General features: G+C 34.9%; 1 protein-coding gene across 1 annotated transcript; it reads left to right on the top strand.

Annotated features, from left to right (window-relative positions):
* The first annotated feature begins 6,525 nt into the window (after nt 1-6,525).
* Nucleotides 6,526-6,891, top strand: LOC131597456 (non-specific lipid-transfer protein 1-like). The gene has a single exon (XM_058870154.1). The coding sequence runs from the start codon at nt 6,526-6,528 to the stop codon at nt 6,889-6,891; it is 366 nt and encodes a 121-aa protein (XP_058726137.1).
* The last annotated feature ends 16,098 nt before the right edge of the window (nt 6,892-22,989 follow it).

Raw genomic sequence — 22,989 nt, 5'->3', positions numbered from 1 at the left:
TCACAATATTACATTGCAAAATAACACATAAAAATTTGTAGTACACGCTCGATCATTGCAACAAAGACAACAACACTTAATCTAAACTACTCAAGTATCACTGCAAGAACAAGTGGATCTTCAACGCCACGGTTAACCTCTCCACTATGTGTCCAAAACATTAGATCCACGTCCACATCGTCCTTCACACGGTCCCAATAATATATGTAGGTGCCTTCTGGATTATTATCCGTCAACGTAATGTATGGACAACGGTAATCTATCTGTTTAACTTTTCTGGTTGGACCATCTAGTTGACGAAACCCAGTGTTGATGGCTCTAACAATTCTCTGGAAATTCCAATGGGGGTTAAGGCAGACACGCATGTGACTACCTTCCTCAAAAAAAACGACAGCCCAAACTGAGTTCATTTTTTAGTGTTTGCAGAAAGAATGAAGAAAGAGTTGGTACTTCAACTCCACACACTTATACCTTTATTTATAGTGGGTGAAATACAGGGGAAAATAACTTTGTTAATTATTAATAACTTAAATACTAATAGGAAACTTGGTAATGTTAAAAAAACATTTCATTAATATATGCTCAGAGCATTTAATTGGACGGTACAGAAGTAATTGAAAGGGTAAAGAAATTGCGACATCTAGGATATTACAACGGTTAGGACAATGTCTTCTCTGTCCTCCATCATTCGAGTGCATTGAATGTCGTCCTCCATAGTCTCCCACCAACGCTGTCTTTCAAGAAAAACACCGCCCCTTGTTCTAAGTCTCTTGATAGATCTGATTTGTTCGCCTGGACTCAACTCTCCGTCCAAAAACCTTAATAGGGTTCTCTTAAGCTGGTCCATAGTTTGAATGTTCCAAAACATCACCTGCATGGGAGGTTTGACGGCAGAGAAAATGACGTATCCAGTCCTTCGACGATAGTCCGGTTGATAGTCGAAACGCCTCACAGGGGGTGGAGGCTCTGAAGTCCGGTGCGAGCTATCTGGCCTTATTCGAGATCTCATTTTTGCTTGTGTGTACTAATGCACATAGTAAACCCTAATTATTAGAGGGACGGACGCCTTGCCTTAGGTCTGTATCACAATTAGGGTTTCGTATACAAGGCACACACGTAAACCCTAATTTTGAAAAAAAAAACAGGGCCTTCTAATGCGCCAAATGGAATGGCGCATTAGTGAAAACAAACAACAGGAAGGCGCCAAATGAATTGGCGCATAAGAAGGAATTTTTGAAGAAGAAGCCAAATCATTTGGCGCATGTGTATTAGGTGTGGACCCCCCAGGGCCCCACATGGTCCCCACCTGTTTTCTGTCCTTCGCATGCGTCCGAAACGAGTTCCTGTACCCTAGCATGCGCCTGCATGATTCCTGCACGATTCCTGATAGATTCCTGCAAGGATTCCCCCTAGGCAAAGCATGCATGCAGCCCTAATCCAACAGCTACTTCTGATCTACATGCATATGTCTTTTCACCGAAAGTTAGTCAGCATGCATGCTAACATTTTCTGCACACGCAACACCTATCAACTATGGAAGTGTTGAGTTGTCCAACATGCATAATGTTACCGTTTTTGTGTGATGGGTATATAAACCACTTAACTCTGCAGACAGACTCCTCACCACTTTCACTCATCTACTCCCACACTAAACCTTCTGCCTACAACTTCCAGATTTCATACTTCAACCATGTCTCTTTTAACAATGGGCGATACACACCGAGGAACACCAAAGAACATCGCTACCTATGTAAGTATTTTAGTATAACATTGATAACATGCATCTGCCTGAGAATATGTAACTGATTTTTTTTGCATACATTATTATCTCCAGGACGTTGGATGTTTCCGGACTCGTAGTCACTCTACTATCTCTCCGGACGACCGCATAAAACCATACTTGGAAGTGGCGGGTTTCGGACCGATTAGTACCATAGTCGAGTCATCTATTGACCACAAATTTGTTCTTGCGTTGCTAGAACGCTGGAGGCCCGAGACACACACGTTCCACCTTCCAACAGGGGAGTGCACCATAACCCTGGAAGATGTACACATGTTACTAGGCCTTCCAGTTGACGGTAAGGCAATTAATGGCTGTGTTATGCAGGCTAACTCCTTATGCTTTCAGGCTCTTGGCATAGACTTGGTAGAGGGACAGGTTGGTGCAAGGGGACAGGGCATTAACCTTAAGAGGTTAAAGCTTTATTATGATCGGTTTCATTTGGATGATGCGTCTCCCCAAGAGACCATACTTCAGAAAACTAGGTGTTACATACTCCTGCTAATTGGAAACGTTTTGTTCCCAGATAGCACTGGTAACACGGTTAATTTTATGTATCTTCGTTTGTTAATGGATTTTACTAGAGTTGGTCTGTATAGCTGGGGGTCTGCAGTGCTGGCTACGGTCTACCAATCCCTATGCAAGAACTCTAAAGCTGATTCTTGCACATTCTATGGATGTGCCCTGTTGGTGCAGGTGTGGGGGTGGTGGAGGATGCCCATACTGGCCCCTGTTAACAATGGCGATTGGGGCTTTCCGTATGCGTTGAGGTAATTTATTAGTATACCATAAATTTTAATACACAGTTGGTGGATTATGATCTACTCCAGACTAACTAATCCACTACATTTATGTTGTAGATTTTGCGTGAAAGGTATGGACTTCCAACTAAATCCGCGGTCAAATATAACAATGTACCGCACGCTGATTGATCACCTAGGACCTCAACAAGTATTATCTCTAACCTTTTTCTCTTTTATATGTTTATTTTTTATAAATAATTTCCCGAGATAATGTATAACTCTTATGCATGCAGTTTATATGGAGACCGTATCTCGAATGTGAGCATGTGCCTAGAGCTCAGGATGCAGAAATTTGGACCACAAAGTGTTGCATAATCCGGTACAACATCATTGAAATGCATCATAGTGACCGTGTTATGCTACAGTTCGGAATGCGCCAACGTATACCAGACCCTCCAATTGACGTGGGACGGTGGCACCTCAAACGAGTCAATCATCAATGGACACACCAAAACTGGAAGGATTTTGCACCCGAACACCGCCAGATGTGGAAGGACCGTCGCCAATATGTCCTCAACTTCCCCGTCAGTGACCATGAGATGAAACCGACCGCCGAGTACATGAGTTGGTATCGTACAGCTACATCCCCTAACCTGTTTCTTGCAGCTCCGTTCTATTTGATTGATCCCCGTGCTCACAATTACATCTTACCACAACAACAACCTGAGGAGGAAGAAGAAGTAGAAGAAGAAGAACAACAACAACAACAACTACGACAACAACTACGGCAACAACAACGGCAACAACAACGCCTACAACAACGCCAACAACTACAACAACAACAACAACAACAACAACAACAACAACAACAACAACAACTGCAGCAGCAACAACAAAATATTTTCAACACTCCGTCCCGTTCCGCACACAACTACCGACATCCAAATATGTTCCAATCCCAGTCCCAGCCTTTTCAACAATCTGGAAACCACCATCATTCCTCGGGCCAATATGAGACCCATTCACAACCATTAGGATTTACAGCGTTTGCAGGGTCCTCAAGGCCTTTCGGCCACAACCTTACGCCCGGTTCTTCTAGCATACATCTAAGTCCCGACGATGGTCCTTTTGGTGATTCCTCTCACCGAGGCACCCCCTCCGGATATGCAACACCATCGAACCAATTCGGATTTGTTCAAGGTAGTTCTAGTGATGCTGGATGCTACGCACCTGAAATCTTTTCCCAAACCACTCCACAACCACGACTTAAGGCTTTTGAGGGGATGGGTCACTGACTTTACAACAGCAGTTTACCGGAAAATTATGGGGGCGTGGACGAATTCATAGACAGCGACCCACGAGACATCCCAATTCCAGGCCCAGTGACACAGACCCAACAAGAAGCACAAAGGGGCAGGGGCAAGGGTCGAGCTAGGGAAAGGGGTGGTGCCAATCTTCGCGGCGGGATGAACGATCGCGGCAAACGTGTGATAACAAGACCAGGGTGCGGAACGGATGGCTATCTTGGTGATGGACGCCATTGAGGATTTAGTTGTGTTTTCTTCAATCAATTGTGTCAATGTATCGTTTATTTAATCAGTCGTAATCGATGTTTCCTTTCTTTAATCTATTATAACCAATGTTTTGTTTTCGATTATCAAATTTCATTTTACATTTTGTGCACTACATTTTTACAAATAATACAGTATTTAATCATCGATATATATATATATATATATAGGTATGTTTAACATAACTATAAAAAATGCAATTTTAAAACTATAAACCCTAAAAAATTAGTTTTAGAACAAGGTTAAAACCTATGTATTTAACAAAACTTTACAAAATAAAATTTGGAAAAAAAAGAAAAAAAATAACTTAAATAATTTTTAAAAAAATTTAAAAGAAAAAAATATAGTAACATTACTTAAATAAAAATTGATAAAAAAAAAAAGGGGGAGCACAGTTAGGCGCCAAATGGTATGGCTATTAGGGCAAAATGCCTAGCCTAATGCGCCATTCCATTTGGCGCATACACCCACATTTTTAGGGTTAGCCAAATGGTTTGGCGTATTCACCTAAAATATACACCTATGCGCCAAACCATTTGGCGCATTCACTTACATTCGGTCTCAAACCTAGACATTTTGGTAAATACCCCGAAAACATGGTTTTTTTTGTAATTTTATTATTAAACCTGGTTATTTAATTTTTTTTCACTAATCTATCATGTTTTCACCTTCATTATCAAATTCCAACAATAGCACATGTTCATCTTCTAAATCTCCTTTTTCTCTATTGGGTTTCACACTTATTTTCTTTATTCGAACAACACTCAAAGGCAGAGGCAAAGTGGTCAAATCTATTACAGTTGTAGCACTAAACTTTTCTCTTATCAAACTTCTTATTTTCCTTCTGAATATTCTTCTGTTTGTTTTCTTTTGAAAAAGAAAGTTCTGACTTATGAACATTCTTTTTCTTGTTCTCTAGCCATGCTCGCTTCTTATTCTTCTTAACAAAAGAAGCCTTCAGACTCCCTTTCAGAGTTTCTTTCAGTTAGACGCAACTTTTGTGCCCATAAACTACTATGAAGTTTTTCAATTTTCATGGTGCTAGTGTCATTAGAATGTTCCATGGCTACAACTATGTAATTAAATTGAGGAAAAAGTGATCTGACTATCTTTTCAATGATTACTTGTTCAGAGAGAGTTTCTCTACAAGCCTTCATCCCATTTTGGAGACGAAGTCTGGTACCTTCTCATTGTTCTTCATGCTGAGATTCATGTATTGCTTGTGTAGGGACTAGAACCTCACGTTCTTCACTAATACGTCACCACCATAGCACCGCACCAGTCTATCCCACGCATCTTTTTTCGTCGCCGCGTCGATAATCTTCTCAAACACCTCCGTATTCACACACAGGTGGATATAAAACAACTACTTCTGATCCTCCTTCTTCGTATAACATTGCACGTTTCTTTGTACACTTGTTGCATCTTCTGCAACCGGCGTGTAATCTTCATTGACGAGATCAAAAACATCTTGAACTCCAAAAAACACACATCTTAATTAACCACTTATTCAAATTATTTCCGTCAAATACTTAAAGCTTTGTTTCAAGCTACCGTTTCTGCCCTTCATCTTCATTCTCGTGCAAATAATTCAAATCTCACAAAACACTCATGTTTCCCAACCCTAAGAATCAAGAAATGTGATTCTTCTCCGATTTCAAACTTCAATTTAGTGTGAATTTGAGGAACAGAATCAATCACACACCTCACGTACACTCGTGTTTCCCTAAATCAAAACCAGAGCTTTTGATACCAATTCATTGGAGTTTACACCTCCATTAGTGCACAAGAATTGAAGATGATGAAGATGAAAAAAGTTGCAGAGAGAGTGTAACAAACTCTAACTAACTTTCTCAAACTCTAAAAAACAGTTACAACGAAAAAACTAAAAGATATTTTAGTTTATATACAAATATTTCAAATGCAAATGCCAACCAAAAAAAAAATCTAAATTCAAATGAATTACAACTTAAATTTGAATTACTATTTAACACTATCTTTGGCGCTTCCTCTTAAGTGCAGTTTTTTTTTGAAACATAGATAGTTTCGTTAATAGGGAGGAAAGATGGTTATTGTGGTGCTTAAAGTGAAAATGTTTGTTATTTAAAAAAAATCTTTTTTTATAATATAAAACGAATTACTTTAATATGTATAAAAAAGTTACATGAATAAAATTTTATAAAGGCAAAGGTGGTACGTCATTAAATTTTCAATTATTAGCAAGGCTACCTATTCTGCTCACACAAAAAAACATTGGCCTTTTGTATCAAGATAAAAATACATTCTATAAAAATACAGGCTTTGCTAGTATTGAAGAGCACGCGGTGCTTTAAGTTTAATCATTATTTTGCATTGGTCTTTCGGTTCCATTTCCTTCAAAACTACATTCTCAAAACTATCTACTCTAAAATTTTTCTTAATTGTGATAACAATGAAAACCCTAGCAGCTACTCTAATGCTTCTTCTCCTACTTGTTCCATCATCATCATCATCTGATTCTGAGGCCATATTAGACTGTAAGGCTGTGACTGCACACCTTACACCATGTCTAACCTACCTCACAGGTATGGTTGAAACACCACGTGCTTTTTGTTGTAAAGGAGCTAGAATTCTTGTGTTAGGTGCATCTACAAACATGGAGAATAAAAAGATGGTTTGTAATTGTATTAAGACTTTAGCATATATTGTAAAGCCAAGACCAGAAAATGCCATTGATCTCTCAAACAAATGTAGAATCCATTTTCCTTTTGAAATTTCTCCAAATATTGATTGCTCTAGGTATAGTAGTAAACATTGATGGTTTTATGTATAATAGATTAATTTTCGTTTGTTAGAATGATTTTCCTTTTGATTAGTTTGTTTGATGTAGTTTTAGTCATAGAATAAAATAAAAAACACAGTACCATCTTTTATTCTGTCAAAATATTTACCATCTTATTTAATATTTTGTAAATTCCAAAATCTTATTATGTATCTTGATAGGATTTTACTATTCCTTTTCATCCAATTTGAGAGAAATATATAGTGTTAATTATTTAAATACTAATTCATAAGGTTGATCATATAGTTTATTCCAAAAAAAAATTAGACAAACAAATTTTATTTAAAATTATTTAACATTGTAAAATTAATTATTTAGCATTGCGGAAATAAATTTTTAAAATTATTTAGTTTATGTGCGTTATTTAACTGATAAACTTAGACACCACAATAAAAAAATTTCAATAACAATTATTCAATTAAATAAAAAAAAAATCAATTATAAGCATTATAAGCGGTACTCCAATCCGAAGCAAACTACACACTACCCTTTCTTCCTAAAGCAGAATAAGGGCATAGTGTTTCAATCACAAAAATTATACAAAACAGAAGAATTACAGTTAGGACTAAGCCGTTTCTAAGAAACAAAAACAGCCGACATGCTTTCATCAAAGTTGAAAACCTTACTATTGAACACTATAGTGTTACGCATTAACCAATTATTTTAGACTGAAGCCAACTAAACCGCCCCTGCAATAAATCTGTCACCTTTATTCTTCATCTTATGATAGTTGAAAAGAAAGGATCTCAACTCTTTATTCGATAAATTCACCAAACCAACTAGCCAGGTGTCCATCTTAGCCCATATACTTCTTGTTACAACACACAAATGGATAAAATGAGACATAGATTCCTCTTTCCTGAAGAAAAAGGAGCGGCATTTTTCTCTATCATTCACCACAATACCTCTTCTCACTATTTACGCTCTAGTTGGAGGTCTATTCAAAATAATTCTGCATCCGAACAACTTAATGTTAGACGGAACCTACAACTTCAACGGAAATGATAAAGCTTTGTGCACTCCATCCGACACCGTAACGTCCTCGGACCTTGCATCAATAGTTGAAAAGCAGGATTTAACCGAGTACTCTTCATTAACTTCCTGTGTCCAAACAAACTCATCCTCCTCCTTTTGCACCACTTCAGAATTCAACAATAAGGACTGAAATTCTACCAAGATGTAACTGTCAACTGCAAATTGATTTACCACCACAATCCATCCTCCCATACACCAACTTCTACAACACTCATAAATAGATAAGATGATGCGACATAAACTTCTGAAAACGCATCCTTCAGACTTCAGAGCTTGATTACCGAGCCATTTACAATGCCACAGAAATTTTTCTGCCATCACAAAGCCTACAATTGATTAAGTTTGAGAAAAAAAAAGAGTTGTTAGTTTCAGAATTAAAATCCACCAGAATGATATCGCTCCACCAAATGAAATCCCCTTTCGAAAGCAAACTTTTGTTGCAAATGAACATTTTCGCTTTCGGATTCTTATACCCATTTCTCAACAAACCACTCCATAATGCATTCTTCTCAGTCAAAATCCTCAATTTCCACTTAATCAAGAGAGCCTTGTTCATTCCCTCGATATCCTTACCCCCCTCCTTAGGCTTACACATAGAATTCCAAATCACCCAATGAATTGACCTTTTATTTTCATCCCCTTTCCATAAAAACTTACTCTGAATCTCTTTAATCACCTACATTGGAGCTTAATAGAACAAAATTATATAAATATGGATCAAATTTAGAATTTAATTTATCAAAACAACTCCCCCACCCAATGAAAGAAATCTCCCTTTCCACTTAGATAATTTGTTCCTTATGTTTCTAACCAAATCCTTCCACATGAACTCTCTCCTTGGACTATCACCAACAATCACGTCAAAAATTTCAAAATCGATACCACAAACCAAGAAAGAAGATGTTACATTCATACTCCAATCACAAACATTAGTACCAAACATGTTTCTTTTAAAAAATTAACTTACAAACATGACATCAGCTCGAAACCTCTCAAAATGGCCTTCATGCTCCATAAGTTATCACTGCAACCATCTCCAAAAATTATAGTGTCGTTAGCAAATTGAAGGATATCAATAGATTCCTCTTCAACAAAACGAAAACCTCACAATTCCCCTAACTTCACTACTCTATCCATTAACCTTGCAAGGTCTTCCATGACGATAACAAACAAGAAAAGAGATAGAGGATTTCCTTGACGTAGAACTCTCCACCTTAAAATCCATCGTCTTACTACCATTCACAATCACTGACATAGAATTGTTAAAAACGCAAGACTCCATCCACTTAATACAATTTGCTCAGAAGCCCTGAACAGAAACCTGAGATAGTTCCAACTAACACTGTCATAAGCTTTCTCGTAATCAACCTTTAACACCATACAAATAATATACTCTCTTTTGGCCAAGTCCATAACTTCATTCACCATTAGAATATCGTCCAAAATATTTCTCCAAGGAATAAACGCTAAACGTTTAGTGGAAATAAGTTTTCCAACGACCTTTTTAAATCTCAAAGCAATGATCTTGGCAAGGATCTTGTATAGGCAACTTATAAGATAAATTGGTCTATATTCGGACAATAATTAAGGATTGTTGACTTTGGGAATTAACGCCAAAAAAGAAGCAGGACAAACTTTAGTTAACCTCTCCTTCGAATGAAAATCCATCACAAAACGGCCTACGTCCTCTTTAACAGTCTCCTAATTCTTCTTAAAAAAGTAGAGAGTGTAACTTTCTGGTCTTGCACTCTTACTCCCATCGCTATTCCAAACCGCCGCTTTGATTTCTGCCTTTGAGAACTATTCTTCCAAACGCAATCTATCAACATCCTCCAAACAATTGAACTGGATACCTTCAGGTACAGGCTTGTTAAAAAAACTTTCTTTGAAGAAGTTTTCGAAATACTTCTTGACTTCATTCTTAACCTCTAACACTCCATTCACCCTGCCCCTCGAGGTTTCCACCATATTGATATGATTTCTCCTATACTTGTCTCTCAAAGAATTATGAAAGAAACAAGTACTTTGATCCCATTCTTTTAACATGGCCTGACGAGATTTCAAGTGTAACATCCTTTCCTTCAACTCTAACTTACTCCACAAATCCTCAGAACAATGGTTCTCTCTTCGACTAAGTTAGCAATAGAACCTACATGATTTGTAACAAGAAACTTCTCCAAATCATTCAACTCTGAAACCTTCTCCTCCACCTTCAAATCAATCCACTCGAACACCTCTTTATTCAACCATTTCAACCTACCTTTAAATCATCTCAGCTTTTCAACAAGACATTAATCTCCTCTACCTTAAACCTTTATCAACTTCCATTCCTCTTTAATTAAATTAGAAAAATCAGCATGCTTGAACCAGCAGTTATAAAATCTAAATGGTTTCGGACCCCTGCCATTACAACCAGATTTCAACTAAATGGGGCAGCGGTCAGATAACTCCCTCTGGCCCACCCATTGACCTGATAACTTCCAGTAATTAGATTTCAGATAGAATAAATCTATCCAATATACTCATAATTGTCCAATAACCATTATACCAAGTCAATCTACCACCAATGCAAGGAAAATCGATAAGCTCAATTTCATCAATGAATATACTGAAATCCTCCACGCCTCTGCCCCTGGAATATGCTCATGTCGTTAATATATCCTCTTTGTTAGTAACTGAGTTGAAGTATCCCCCTAAGCACCATTCTACACAACTTGAATTTTGTTTCACCTTCAGTAACTCTAACCACATCAACCTCATAGACACCAGATTACAGGAGGCATAAATGTTAATGAAGTTATAACTGATCCCTTTCCAATATGTGTTGACACCCACAAAACCTTCCCCTATAAAGCTATGATTAAGAGGTGATAAAATTTTCCTCCACGGGCTCCGGTCCACTCTACCTCCTTAGTATCCCAAAACTCCGCCTGGAAACTAGAATTGAAGACTTTCAATTTAGATTCTTAAAGGAAACATAAATCGACCTTATCTGATTGGATGACAAAACTGATTCTCTTCCTCTTGATCCGACTACCACATCCTATAATATTTAGGAATAAAATATTCCAATAGACTTATGCTTTTTTGTCTTCCTTGATCACTTCTCTACTTTATCTCTGAATTCCATCTTCTCAATGGCTTCCACCACCATATTCCCATTGTCTTTGCTAACAATATCTAGCTTTAAAATAATGTCCCACACAGTCCTCCAAATAGATGATTATGCACTCTTCCTAAGACGATTGTTACATTGAACAACATCTGAATCTGTCATAGAATCACAACATAGTGTTGAACCTCCAGAAAAATGCTCTCCTTCTATGCAATTGTCATAGGTAGCCAGAGAAGAAGAAATAGATTTATAGTTTTTTTGAATAAAGGAAAGAAAAGTATAAGGGTTTGAATTTAACCTTGTCCCCCAAATCCCTAACCTCTCTTATTTTTTCCTTTTGGGCTTAGCAATCTTAGAGTTAAAACAGGCTTCATCAAAAGACAATGGGCCTTTTAAAGGCGGATCCGGTTCAACATGCTCAGAACTTTCAAAGTCTAAACTTCCACCCAAGTGGGCCCCCTTCAGTGATACAGACGACTACCATGGGGATTTTCTCTGACAACTCCGAAGGCTCCGCCATCTTAGGACACGTAAATTGAGCCCTAGCCACCAACTTTTCCTGATCCATCACTATTAAATGATTGTGACCCACCTCAACACCCTGGAGAGCACAAACCACCTTTTCACCTATAGATTGTGATTCATGCGAGGAAATAGGACAAGCTAAGCATCATTTCCTTTATAAAAACAACCAACATTTTTCCATCAATAACCTCTTTATAAGTCACATCAGTATCACCGAAACGTTATCGATAATAAAGTCTTCCTCGAACTCCTCATCTGAACCTTTTTCCTCCAAACAACTGCTACTATTTTCCCATTCTGAGTCTCCTAACTCCGAACTAGAAGAAGTCTTGGTATCCTTCATCCTCATAACAACAGCAGGACCCTGGTCTCTTCCATGATTTTGATTATAAATGTGATTTGTTATAAATTTTCATTTGAACTTTTATGAAAAGTTTCTTTGTAAATTTTCATTTTTAACGAACATGTTTGTTATGAATTCATTTAAAACTTTTATGAAAAATTTCTTTATAAATTATTTACACAAAATTATTTTAAAAAAAACTGAAACACGGACCCCTATCATTTTTAGGATTAAATATGTTTTTGGTCCCTCTTAATATTCTTAAATTCGTTTTTAGTCCCCTAAAAATTTTGGTTTAATGAATCGTCCTCCTAAAGTTTTCTGTCTCCAATTTTCGTCCCTTTTGTGAATTTGACTTAACGGTTGCAAACGTGGCTGATGATTCGGCAAAAAAATTTAGTTAATTGAAAATGTTGTATTTTCCATGTGTGGTATTAGAATTCACATCAGCATTCATCCAAATTCAGTATATATGGGTGGGGATTATTGTAATCTAATTTCACTTTCAATCACACCATCGTTTCCAAATTTCTTCACTTACATCTTCAATTTCGTCCCCTTTCTCGTTCGTTTTTGGTCTCATCATTTTGTTGTTGATTTTCTTATTCGTTATCTTTAGAAAAGAATGTAGTTGATGGCGTGTTTAAGAACAGGTTTCACGAAACCCAATAACATGTCTTCATGCTCTGTGTGAAGCCGGCGAGGAAGAAATTATGGTTGTGATGCTCGTATGGTCTCATACGTCTGCAAGAATGGTGGTAATAAAGGTAGGATTTTTTGGAGATGCCCATTTTGGCAGAGTGAAGAAACTTGTGATTTATTCATTTAGGATGTAGATATGGTCGAAGAAGATGTTAATGGTGTTTAAGAGGTAGAAAAGTATAGGATGAAGGAATTGGAAATAGTTGAGTTGTTGAGGGAGTTGTACGAAGGTTCCAAGAAGAAGAATACGAAGATGCAAGCCAAATTGAGAGCAAAGGCATGGGCTGGAAAAATAAAGCTTATATGCTTTTTAGTTTCTTTGATGATTAATGTGTTCCTTTAACTAAATGTAATTGTTGAAATTAGGAATTGTGGTCGATTAATGTAATGGAATTGTTGTTGATTAATGTAATGGAATTGTATTATGTCTGCATTATGTTTGCCACATTTTGTCTCAAGTTGGATATTTACTTTGGCATATTGTCTCCTAAGTTTGATATGTTATACTTTTCCTTAGAGTTTGTAGTATGTATTACATTGAAATAATTTGACAGAATTAGGCATTTTAATTTGACAAACTTAATGACATGAAATAGATTCATTAAAAACATAATAACACATGGACTTAGTTTGATCATTGTTTAGAATCTTTGGTTGTAGCCAAATGAAAATTATAATTAACTGCTAATGCAGTACATTGCCAAAAAAAACTTAGTTAATATAAGTCTTCAAAATACCTAGGGATATTACAAAATACATAACAAACACAACATCTTCACTGGGTTAAACCCTTGCCATCATCTTCAGCTATTACCAATGGATCATCATGTTTCCTTCTAAGGCCAAGTATGTTCTTAGCCTTCAAAGTCTTCAGCCTATCAGACTGTCTCTTTTCAACTGCACCTTCATATTGTGTCTTGTACCAGCTCTGTTATTTTAATTTTAAAGGTTCACTGCAGGTTGGCCTTGAAAGTATTGTCTTAATACCAGGTGGTTTGAACGATTTGTTACTACAAACTTTGGGCCTTTTACCAAAGAAAATCCTTGCACCACTTGGTCTTTGTTCAACGGCCTTGATAGGTGAATTGTTCACACTCAACGATTGAATGTCCAAAACATCATTACCCCTAACAAAGCAGCCAGAGTTTCATCCAAACTTGTAGGCTCGGGTTCCTTAGGCTCAGCTTCCTTAGGCTAAGCTTCCTTAGGCTCAGGTTCTTTTCTTGCTTCCTTAGGAATTTTTTTTCTTTGGTTCCTTAGTTGTGCCCTTGGTAGTAGATCCTTTAGGCCTCCCCTACAGCAAACAATCACAATATTAGTATGATAGCATGATAATATGACAGTATGATAGAAAAGTAAGATAATGACAATACCCTTTTTTTGTGCCAAATTAACTTGGCTTATCTGACTTGCTTGTGTAGGCCATTCTTCAGTAGCTATTCCTTCTTTGGTTTGAGTGGGTATTCCTTGACTGGCCTGGTTTGTACTTCTAGATGGAACAACCACAATTTTTCTTGCAGGTTCTTTTGTTGTGTCCTAGTTCAAAACATAACTTGCACTAATGGTTTGTGTCGGTTTTTTTCCATTTTGTTTGGCTTCCTTCATCAAGCTCTCTCCTTTTAAGGTTTTTTGGCCTACCTGGGCCTCTTTTGAATAAAGGAGGGTATATTAATGGATCATCAGTTTTTGGCCACTTATTTTGGCCATTCAATGGTGTGATACTTGCTTGAAAGCATTCAACATATGTAGACTTGTGGTAACACTTATGGACATAATTAATGGGATCATGTACTGCTCTATGGATTACAGAAATTGCATGTCTACATGGAATTCCAATTATATCCTAATAATTGAATGAACATGTTTTATTAGTCAGATCAACCACAAAACTATCAGTACATGACATGACATGGGTTACTTGGAATGTTAATTGTCCAACATAAGTTGTTGTCCAACTTGCACTCTTTTCAATCTCTCTATCTAATCTCTTCAGTGGCTTTGACATTATCCTACCCTTATAACCATTAACCATACTTGTGTTTTAGATGGCATCCATCTAGTCCAATAAATGGCCTGCAAGCAATTTTCAAGGCCTCTTTTGTTCCATCAAAGCACATGTAACACCTTTTAAACCTTGGTAATAACCCAGTACCTGGAAATTTATTGTTCATCTTGAAAGTATTTCCTTGAAAAGCCATCCTCAATTCAGCCCCATATGACCATAACAAGCTATATTGTTTTCTAAATCTCCCTCCACTATCCTTTTAAAAATCTGTCTTGCCTTACAGGCCTTACAAGCAGGAATTTCAGTAGCATATCTAACGCTAACATCCTCAATCCGATCATTCAACTTAATTTTATTATTGTTCTTCATCCTATCCACAATCACCTTTGCAACCCAATCAACCTTTGCACTTTTGTTAAAAAACTTTCTTCCACACTTATGTTTATCATACAAGGTCTTAATTCTGAAGGTTGTTGATGTTAAAATTTTATTGCAGAGTACAGTGTAATTGCATTGAGATTTCTCCTTGAAAACCGCCCTACATCTAACTCCATCATTTTCCTCAAATTTAACTTCCCTCCCATTCAACACATTATGTTCCAAGATAACATTCTTGAACTGCCTTAGTGATAAAAACTTCATTCCCACCTTGAACTTATAGTCCTTTGTAATCCCATCTGTTGTACCCCAATTTTTGACCACTGAGATCCCACCATAGATTTAACATTAGGATCATCATTGTCATCATAATCATCATGCATTTATCATTTGTTAACCCAAAATACAAAAATTGTTGTTTGTTGCTTGTGTCCTAAGACAGGAGACTGATCAAGAGGAAGCTGAAAAAATTAGGGTTTTGAGACCCATAAAGAAATTCAACATTATTCTATGATTAAAATCATTCTATAATCAATATCAAGGTCCAAGGATGGGTCAATACAAGATAAATCACCTCCAAGTTCATCAGAAGCTCCAATTAGGGTTTTTGACCTAATTTCACTAGAGGGTTGACATTTAATCAGGACATGGTTCCAAGGCTCAAACAATGATTCAAGGGCATCCAAATCAACATTATAGTCCATTCATATCATTCATTTGAAGAGGAGAGCTTGATTCATTTGAAAATCACAAAACTGCAGTTCATTTGGAAAAAGTCAACTATGCAGGAAAATGGTCAACTATTGACTTTTAAGGATCCAAATCATCATCATATAGATATTGAAGACATTTGATCAAAGAAAATTCAAAGAATTCATCAAGAATCAAAAAATCAACAAAAGTCAAAATTACGGTTTTAAGTGAATTTTGACCTAATTTTGAGAACTCCAAATTTTGCTTACAAACTCAAAAATCTCCAAATATGAAAGTTGTAGATCTTGACAAAACAAACTTATCACAATTCAACTTTTGGCTAAAAGTGATTATTTTGAGAGATTTTGGATTAAGAAGGTTTATGTTCAAAAAACTTAGAAAATTTTTAAGTGTTTTCACCTAGTTTTTTACTAACTTTATGGCCTTTTTTCTCCATGATCCAAAAAGAGTTTGAGGAAACTTTAAACAAGTGAGTTGAAGTATGTAGCAAGGGATTTTCAAAGAGATAAGTAGCATGAAAATCCATGGCTTCATCCAAGAGTTATGATTTTGTGAATAAGGCACCATGAACACTTGAAATGAAGCATTTTCATGAAGAACATGAAGAACAAAGTCCAAAATTCTTGAAAATCTGTGGGAATCTCTCAAGTACAACCATTTTAACTTGTTCAAGAGGCCATAATCAGAAGATTACACATTCTTTTGAGCTATGGACCAAGTGTTTTATGCATTGTCCAAGTTTCATGCCATTTATGAACTAAAGTCACCACTTCCATTTTGAAAAAGCTAGCTTTATGCACAAAGTCAATGCATTGAGCCTCTACATTGTTTCTTCTACACCAAAAGTAATTCAAATCCCACAAGCAAGCCTCTAATATCATATCAAAGTCCTTGTAAGCATGCTTAAAGTTTGTACCATCCATTGAAACCATAACTTTCTCATTTCTTCACAAAGAAGCAAGATGGTACAAGATCACATGTGAGCTTCAAACTTCTGAGATTTTTCCCTCCACAACCCTAAATCTTTCCTATAAATAGAGGGTATCACTCCCTTGGTCAATTACACCAAAATTCTCCAAGTCACTACCTCACTTGAGATTCTCATTTTCCAAACTTTGCACTTTTATAGTGATTCTGAGTTCTAGCAATTCTGGGTGTCAACCAACACTTTGGATAACTTATTAATATCATTTGGAGCTGTCTAAACCTTCCACAACCCCTCAAAACTCCCCTAGCCAAAATTCACCATTTTCACTCCATTAAAGCTTCATTTAAGATCATAACCCACCATAAACAAAACCAAACACTTTCGAACCAAATAAACCTTTCAAATAGCTTCTATTTGTCATTTGGAAGCTGTCCATGACATCCAAACACTTACCAAATACATAGAACCAGAAATCACCTTTCAAAAACTCCATTAAAACACCCTTTGAACCAAAGTTGTGATTTTCATTTTCACTCGTGCGTTTTCTGGCCTTTTGTGTTGGATACCTTCTAAACATCATTTAGAAGCTATCCAAACACTTGTTTTGGATCTGTAACACTTGGAACTACAAGTTCCAGCCATAAATTTTTTTTGTTGTAGGTGAAATCGTGTTTGAGATTGCAGACACTTGTAGAACATTGTAAGCATTCCAAAAGCTTCCTTGGAGGTCCCTGAAGGTTTCCAGATAGTTGCAACACTTCTTGAATTACTCTAAACAAAGGTTTGGTTCTCATTTTCAGAGGTATTAAACTGAATTTCGTGCATACTTGTTTAAGCATCAATTTGATCAGTTCTTGTTGCCATTCTATTTAGAATGATGTAGGGATTAAAAGCCCTAAGGTTTTGGAGCTGGATTATGTGTTTATAGAATTTAATTTGAAAATTGATTTTTAGGGTTCTTAGTCATTTTCCAGAAATTCGTGTTCATACTTGATGATAAATGTTAGTTAGTTAGTTACATGGTTAGGTTCGTGTTTGAATACTGGGCATTTTGATATTTTATTTTGTTAAAATTGATTGATATTTGATGATGTTTGAAAATCCACCATGGATGTGTTCTTGCTTGCTCTTCACGAAGAAGATGAAGTTGGTTTGGTGGGAAATTTGAATTTTGGCACTTTGAATAAAATATAATTAATTAGAGTTGTTTTAGTAACGACTACATCATTACAGCTCACTTGGTTCTGCTCTTGCCTTTTAAAGCGCTTCACGACCCTTAGGTATGAGGTTCGAATCCCCCTCGCCCCAGACCTTTTGTTTTATTTTTTTTTCATATTTTCACTCTTTGATTAAGTGTTATGTTAAACTGAATGGGCTCTATGATCAACTGCACGCGCGTGGCCCAGTGGCTAGTGTTTTATGTTGCAATGGAGAGGGCCTGAGTTCAAACCCTCCTAGGGCCAAATCTTTTCTTTTTAATCACCTGTTTTGTTAAGTTTTTATTAAACTTCAAAAAATCATTAAAAATAGTAGATTAATATTTTTTAATCCCTTCTTTTTTGTGTGATTTATTTACTTTGTGTATTTTAATACCATGTTAAAAAATCCCAAAAAATATTTATTATTTCTTAATTAAAAATTAATCCAAAAACATCTCTTTTTATGTTTAAAAATCAATTAAAAATTGTTGTTTTGATTATTTCTTTCATATAACTTTGTGAATATTTTTGGGAATATTTGTTTAGGGACAAAATATAATGTCTTTGACTTCTTTATGTACCCTTAGACCGTTTCTCTTAAAGAAATTGGTATTTAACAATTAAAATCAATTAGTTTTAGGAGTTTATGTTTAAACCCTAGTTTGAAAAACCCTAATTCGAAAATCCTAGGTTTAAAACCCTAATCCAAAAAACATGTTGATATTTGTTTATCCATGATTAAATTAGTTTGTTATCTTGTACATCCTTGTTGATTTAATCCTTGTTTTGTACTTAATTATTATTTTAACCATTATCTTGTTAATTTCTCTTATTGTTTATCTAACCCCATATTTATTTCATCATATCAATCATTCATCATTCATACATGAGTTTGAATCCAAGGGCTTAGATACATCCACTTTTCTTATTTGTTGATTATCATACTCACTTGTTTGTTCTTGTGCCACATGATATCACACACACACGCACACACTTGAGGTGTTCATTGTTAATTGCTTAAGTTTGTTGTTTTGTCCAAAAGGATGGGAATGATATTGACTAAATTGTCAAAGATACCCAAACTCTTTTCCAAACTCTTTTATTTTTGTGTTAAGTATTTCAAAGCTTTTCACTTGTTTTATGGTTTAGTATCGTTAAAGCTTAACCAAATCCTTTGTTTTCAAACCTTGGTACTAAAGAATAGAATTATTTCCGGTGAAACTATTCTTAGTCCATTGACCTTTGTATTGTTAAAGCTAGGTCTTTTGTTTTAAAACCTTGGTGTTAAGAGAAGAATTATTCCCGATGAAACTTCTCTTAACCCATTGACCTTGTATTTTAAAGCTTGGTCCCTTTTTATTTTAAAATTGTTAAATATTTTAAAGCTTAACCTTTTAAAATTATTAGGTATTTTAAAGCCTAATCCCTTTTTAAACTTGTTAAATATTTTAAAGCTTAACCCTCTTTTAAAAACTTGTGAGTATTTTAAAGCTCACACTCAAAAAGATTTTGGCCACTTTAGCCCCCTTTTATTTTCCTTTTTAAGAGGAACTACAGAAGCTTTGACTTCCCTATTGCACTTAAGGGGTATGCAGGCCTAAGATGTGATGTCTTATCGAGCTCACTTTCAAAAACTTCTCTTCCCATCCCCATCCTCTATTTCAAACAAGTTTTTCACATAGGATTTTCAAAAAAAGGGTATGTATAAACAAAAGACAATAACATAAAACAAAGAGGTTCCCATGGAGTACCATGGATATGAGGGGTGCTTAAAACCTTCCCCTTGTATAACAAACCCTCTGTAGCCAAAACTCTGATAAGTTTATTAGTTTTGATTTTAAAAACTTCTGTGGATTTTATTCGCTCTTTCACCCATTCCTTTTTGGAAACAATAAAGCGCGATGGTGACTCTATTTAAAAATGAGCTAAGTCTTTCCCATGACTCTAGTGTCACCAATTTCACCGCTACACCATCTCCATCATTCAACCTAACAAGACTTGGCCTATCATCTTCAACACCATTATTAAGCTCATCAGTCAAATACTCTTCTTCAATTACATGTTCCTTTCCTATCTCTGGTGTAATAAAGATTGGTCTAACTACCTCACTAGAGCCGACAACATCATCATCAGGCACATTTGTGGGATGACCATCAAATTGGTCATTAAAACCCTCATCAAAGGGATTCATCCTTTCTTCTTCACTATCTTCAAATTTTATATCCTTTAGTACTGACTCATCACTAGAACCATTATCATCAGTACACTCATCAATAACCTCTTCACATTGTTTTCCCTTCTTCCTATTTCTTACATTCTCCATAAAAGTTGCAGCCCCATTACTTGGAATATGCTTAGAGTATATTTCAATCTCACCTTTGCATTCATGAGCAAAGGCTGCAACCTCAAATGCATCACCATCATCCCTAAATGGTTTTAGATCATTTTCTAAAGTACCTTCACCATTCTTCCACCACATCATAACACTATTGTATTCAAATCCAGGATCCATTGCCTTAATTATGTCACAAGCATCGAAAAACGACCAACATTCACTTTCTTGGTCGTTAAATATATATACCTCCCCACCTTCATACTTTAGCAAGGGGCCTTTTACAACAGAACCTTTTGTGTAAAAAATTACCTTAAAGGAAACCATTGCTACATAATGAATGTAAACTGACAATCAAACATGGACCCACGAAAAACCCTAAAATACAATTCCTGAATACACTACCAATAAAATACAAATCATGTACCAATATTCAATAAAATAGAATCTAATGAAGAACATGTGGACCTACCTCAATTTCGTTGTCGAGAGACCACAAATAAGCTCCTTTGCAAAATAGGGAAGGGACCACAGAGCAACGCAAATACAAGTTACTACAAACAAAAATGTGAAAACGAAAGTGTGAAACTTGATTTTATCTCACCTTCTGCAGGAACAAAGGCAATGAAAACGCAGCAGTGAAAACGAAAGTGTGAATTTAGGGTTTTCCAACATTACCATATATCAAAAGTATCACCTACGTGGATTAGGAGTAATTCACCGACAAAACATATCAAAAATAAAAATAAATGTCAAATCAGCGTCCACGTCTGCATCTATTAAGTTCAATAGACGACAGGGATGAAAATTGGGGACATAAAACTTTAGGAGGACGATTCATTAAACAAAAATGTTTGGAAGACTAAAAACGAATTTTAGATTATTTAGAGGGAAAAAAAAGATATTTAACCCTTATTATTTTAATAAGCTATTTATTTTGAAGAGTAGGCGTAAATCTTATTCATCATAAGATAGACATATGCGTATGACCTAACAGGGAGATTTTGGTTTGGTGTGGTAAACTTTATGGCCCTGAATTACTAATGAATGAATACAAAATTTTTATTTGAATGAGTTAAAAGAGTTGAAGATAAAATCAAAATGGAAAAATGCTGCCAAATGGATATTTAGAGATTTGAGTAAGAATAAGAAAATGAACTAGAAAACTAGTATGATATTAGGTGAAGGATAACATGGTGAAGTTGAGTTATTTCTCCATCATGGTGAACTATTAAAACAACCATTGATTTAATATTAAACAAATTCAATGGACATGATTGATGGTGTGTGACCTACTAATCAAGTAACATATAAAGAAACAAATATTTACATTTATACCCAAAATCTATTTTTTTAACTAGACCCCACAATTTATGACAAATTACACTAATAATTTTAAACTTATTTATATCAATTAACAATAATTTATTTATTGAATCTTTGATTAAAGATATTTTAAAGTTATTTATAATAATTAATCAAGATTTAATCGTTAAATATTATAAAATCTGTATTTTAATTTTAATAAAACAAATAGAAAATTATTTTTTGCAACAATAAAAAAAATCCATTTTGACAACCTGATTGTTTTTCTATTCATCACTTACCTCCAGAAGCTTGCAGCACTTTAACGTCTCCCCTATGTGTTTCTGTCAAAGTCCTTCATTGTATTTTCTTTTATAATATATTATTTCAATTATTTTTCTCTTTTATTTTCTTTTTCTATGGCATATAAGTATAACAACTATTTTTTATCACTAACTCATTTTTTTTCTGTTGGAAATTCTATTAGTTTGCTAATATGATGATTGGTTTTTTTATTGGCAAATGAGACATACAATGGAAGGTAGAAAAAACACGTGAAATAGTAGTTGTTTTATGGTTTTAGTGTTTCAGCAATATAGTGAGAAGGCGGTCGATCGGTATAATAAAGAGAGGTTTTGAGAAAAAACTAGATTTTAAGCATCGAAGATGTTGAGGAAAATAATAGCTGTTTTATGGTTTTATTGTTTCAGAAATACTAATGATGGATTTTTAGTTGTTTATGGTCTCAGTGATAAAGAAAGAAATATATTACGAAGGTGATTTATTTTTACAAAAACTATAATTCTTATTTGTTGTATTAAAATAATAAAATATAGATTTCATGAAAATATAGATTTTAAAATTATTTATAAAAAAAAGTGTCCAAAATAAATGAAATAAATAATCTATAAGCTAGATGCAAAATATTAATACACAAAATTATATAAACTTTTTATCCGAATTATCAATATTTTATTAGAATCAATAATACTTTGATCTATGTATTTACAAATTAGTTAATACTAATTTTTTTTTAAATTATATAAAATATGTTGTTTTTTTAATGAGAAATGATAATGGTTGTTAATTTTTTAATGTGTATAATTTCTAACATATTTTTTCTAGTTTTTATGTTTTTAGTAATTTTCTATTTCTAAGAAAAAAAATTTATATTAAAAATATTTATTTGGGCTATGAAGTAATTTTATAATTAATTGGGTTTCTATATAAATTATTAAAATACAAAAGTAATTAAAGAGTTTATTGGGCCATTCTATAAATAGTTAAAAAAACTTGTTTGACCTATCATAATATGTATTTTAGTACTTCACTGTGATGGACCAAAAATTTAACTTCACCATACTAACCTTCACCATGATATTAATGTTGAATCTATTCGGACAAAGTTTGAATTTATTCAAACATTTTAAGAAATTGATAAAAGACTATCTTGAATGTATTAAAATTTGATGAGCTTTAAATCATACACCAAC

Source organism: Vicia villosa, linkage group LG4 (assembly GCF_029867415.1).
Source record: "Vicia villosa cultivar HV-30 ecotype Madison, WI linkage group LG4, Vvil1.0, whole genome shotgun sequence".
NCBI lineage: Eukaryota > Viridiplantae > Streptophyta > Magnoliopsida > Fabales > Fabaceae > Vicia > Vicia villosa.
Note: the sequence above shows the minus strand (reverse complement) of the source record. Positions and strands in the feature narration are given on the sequence as shown.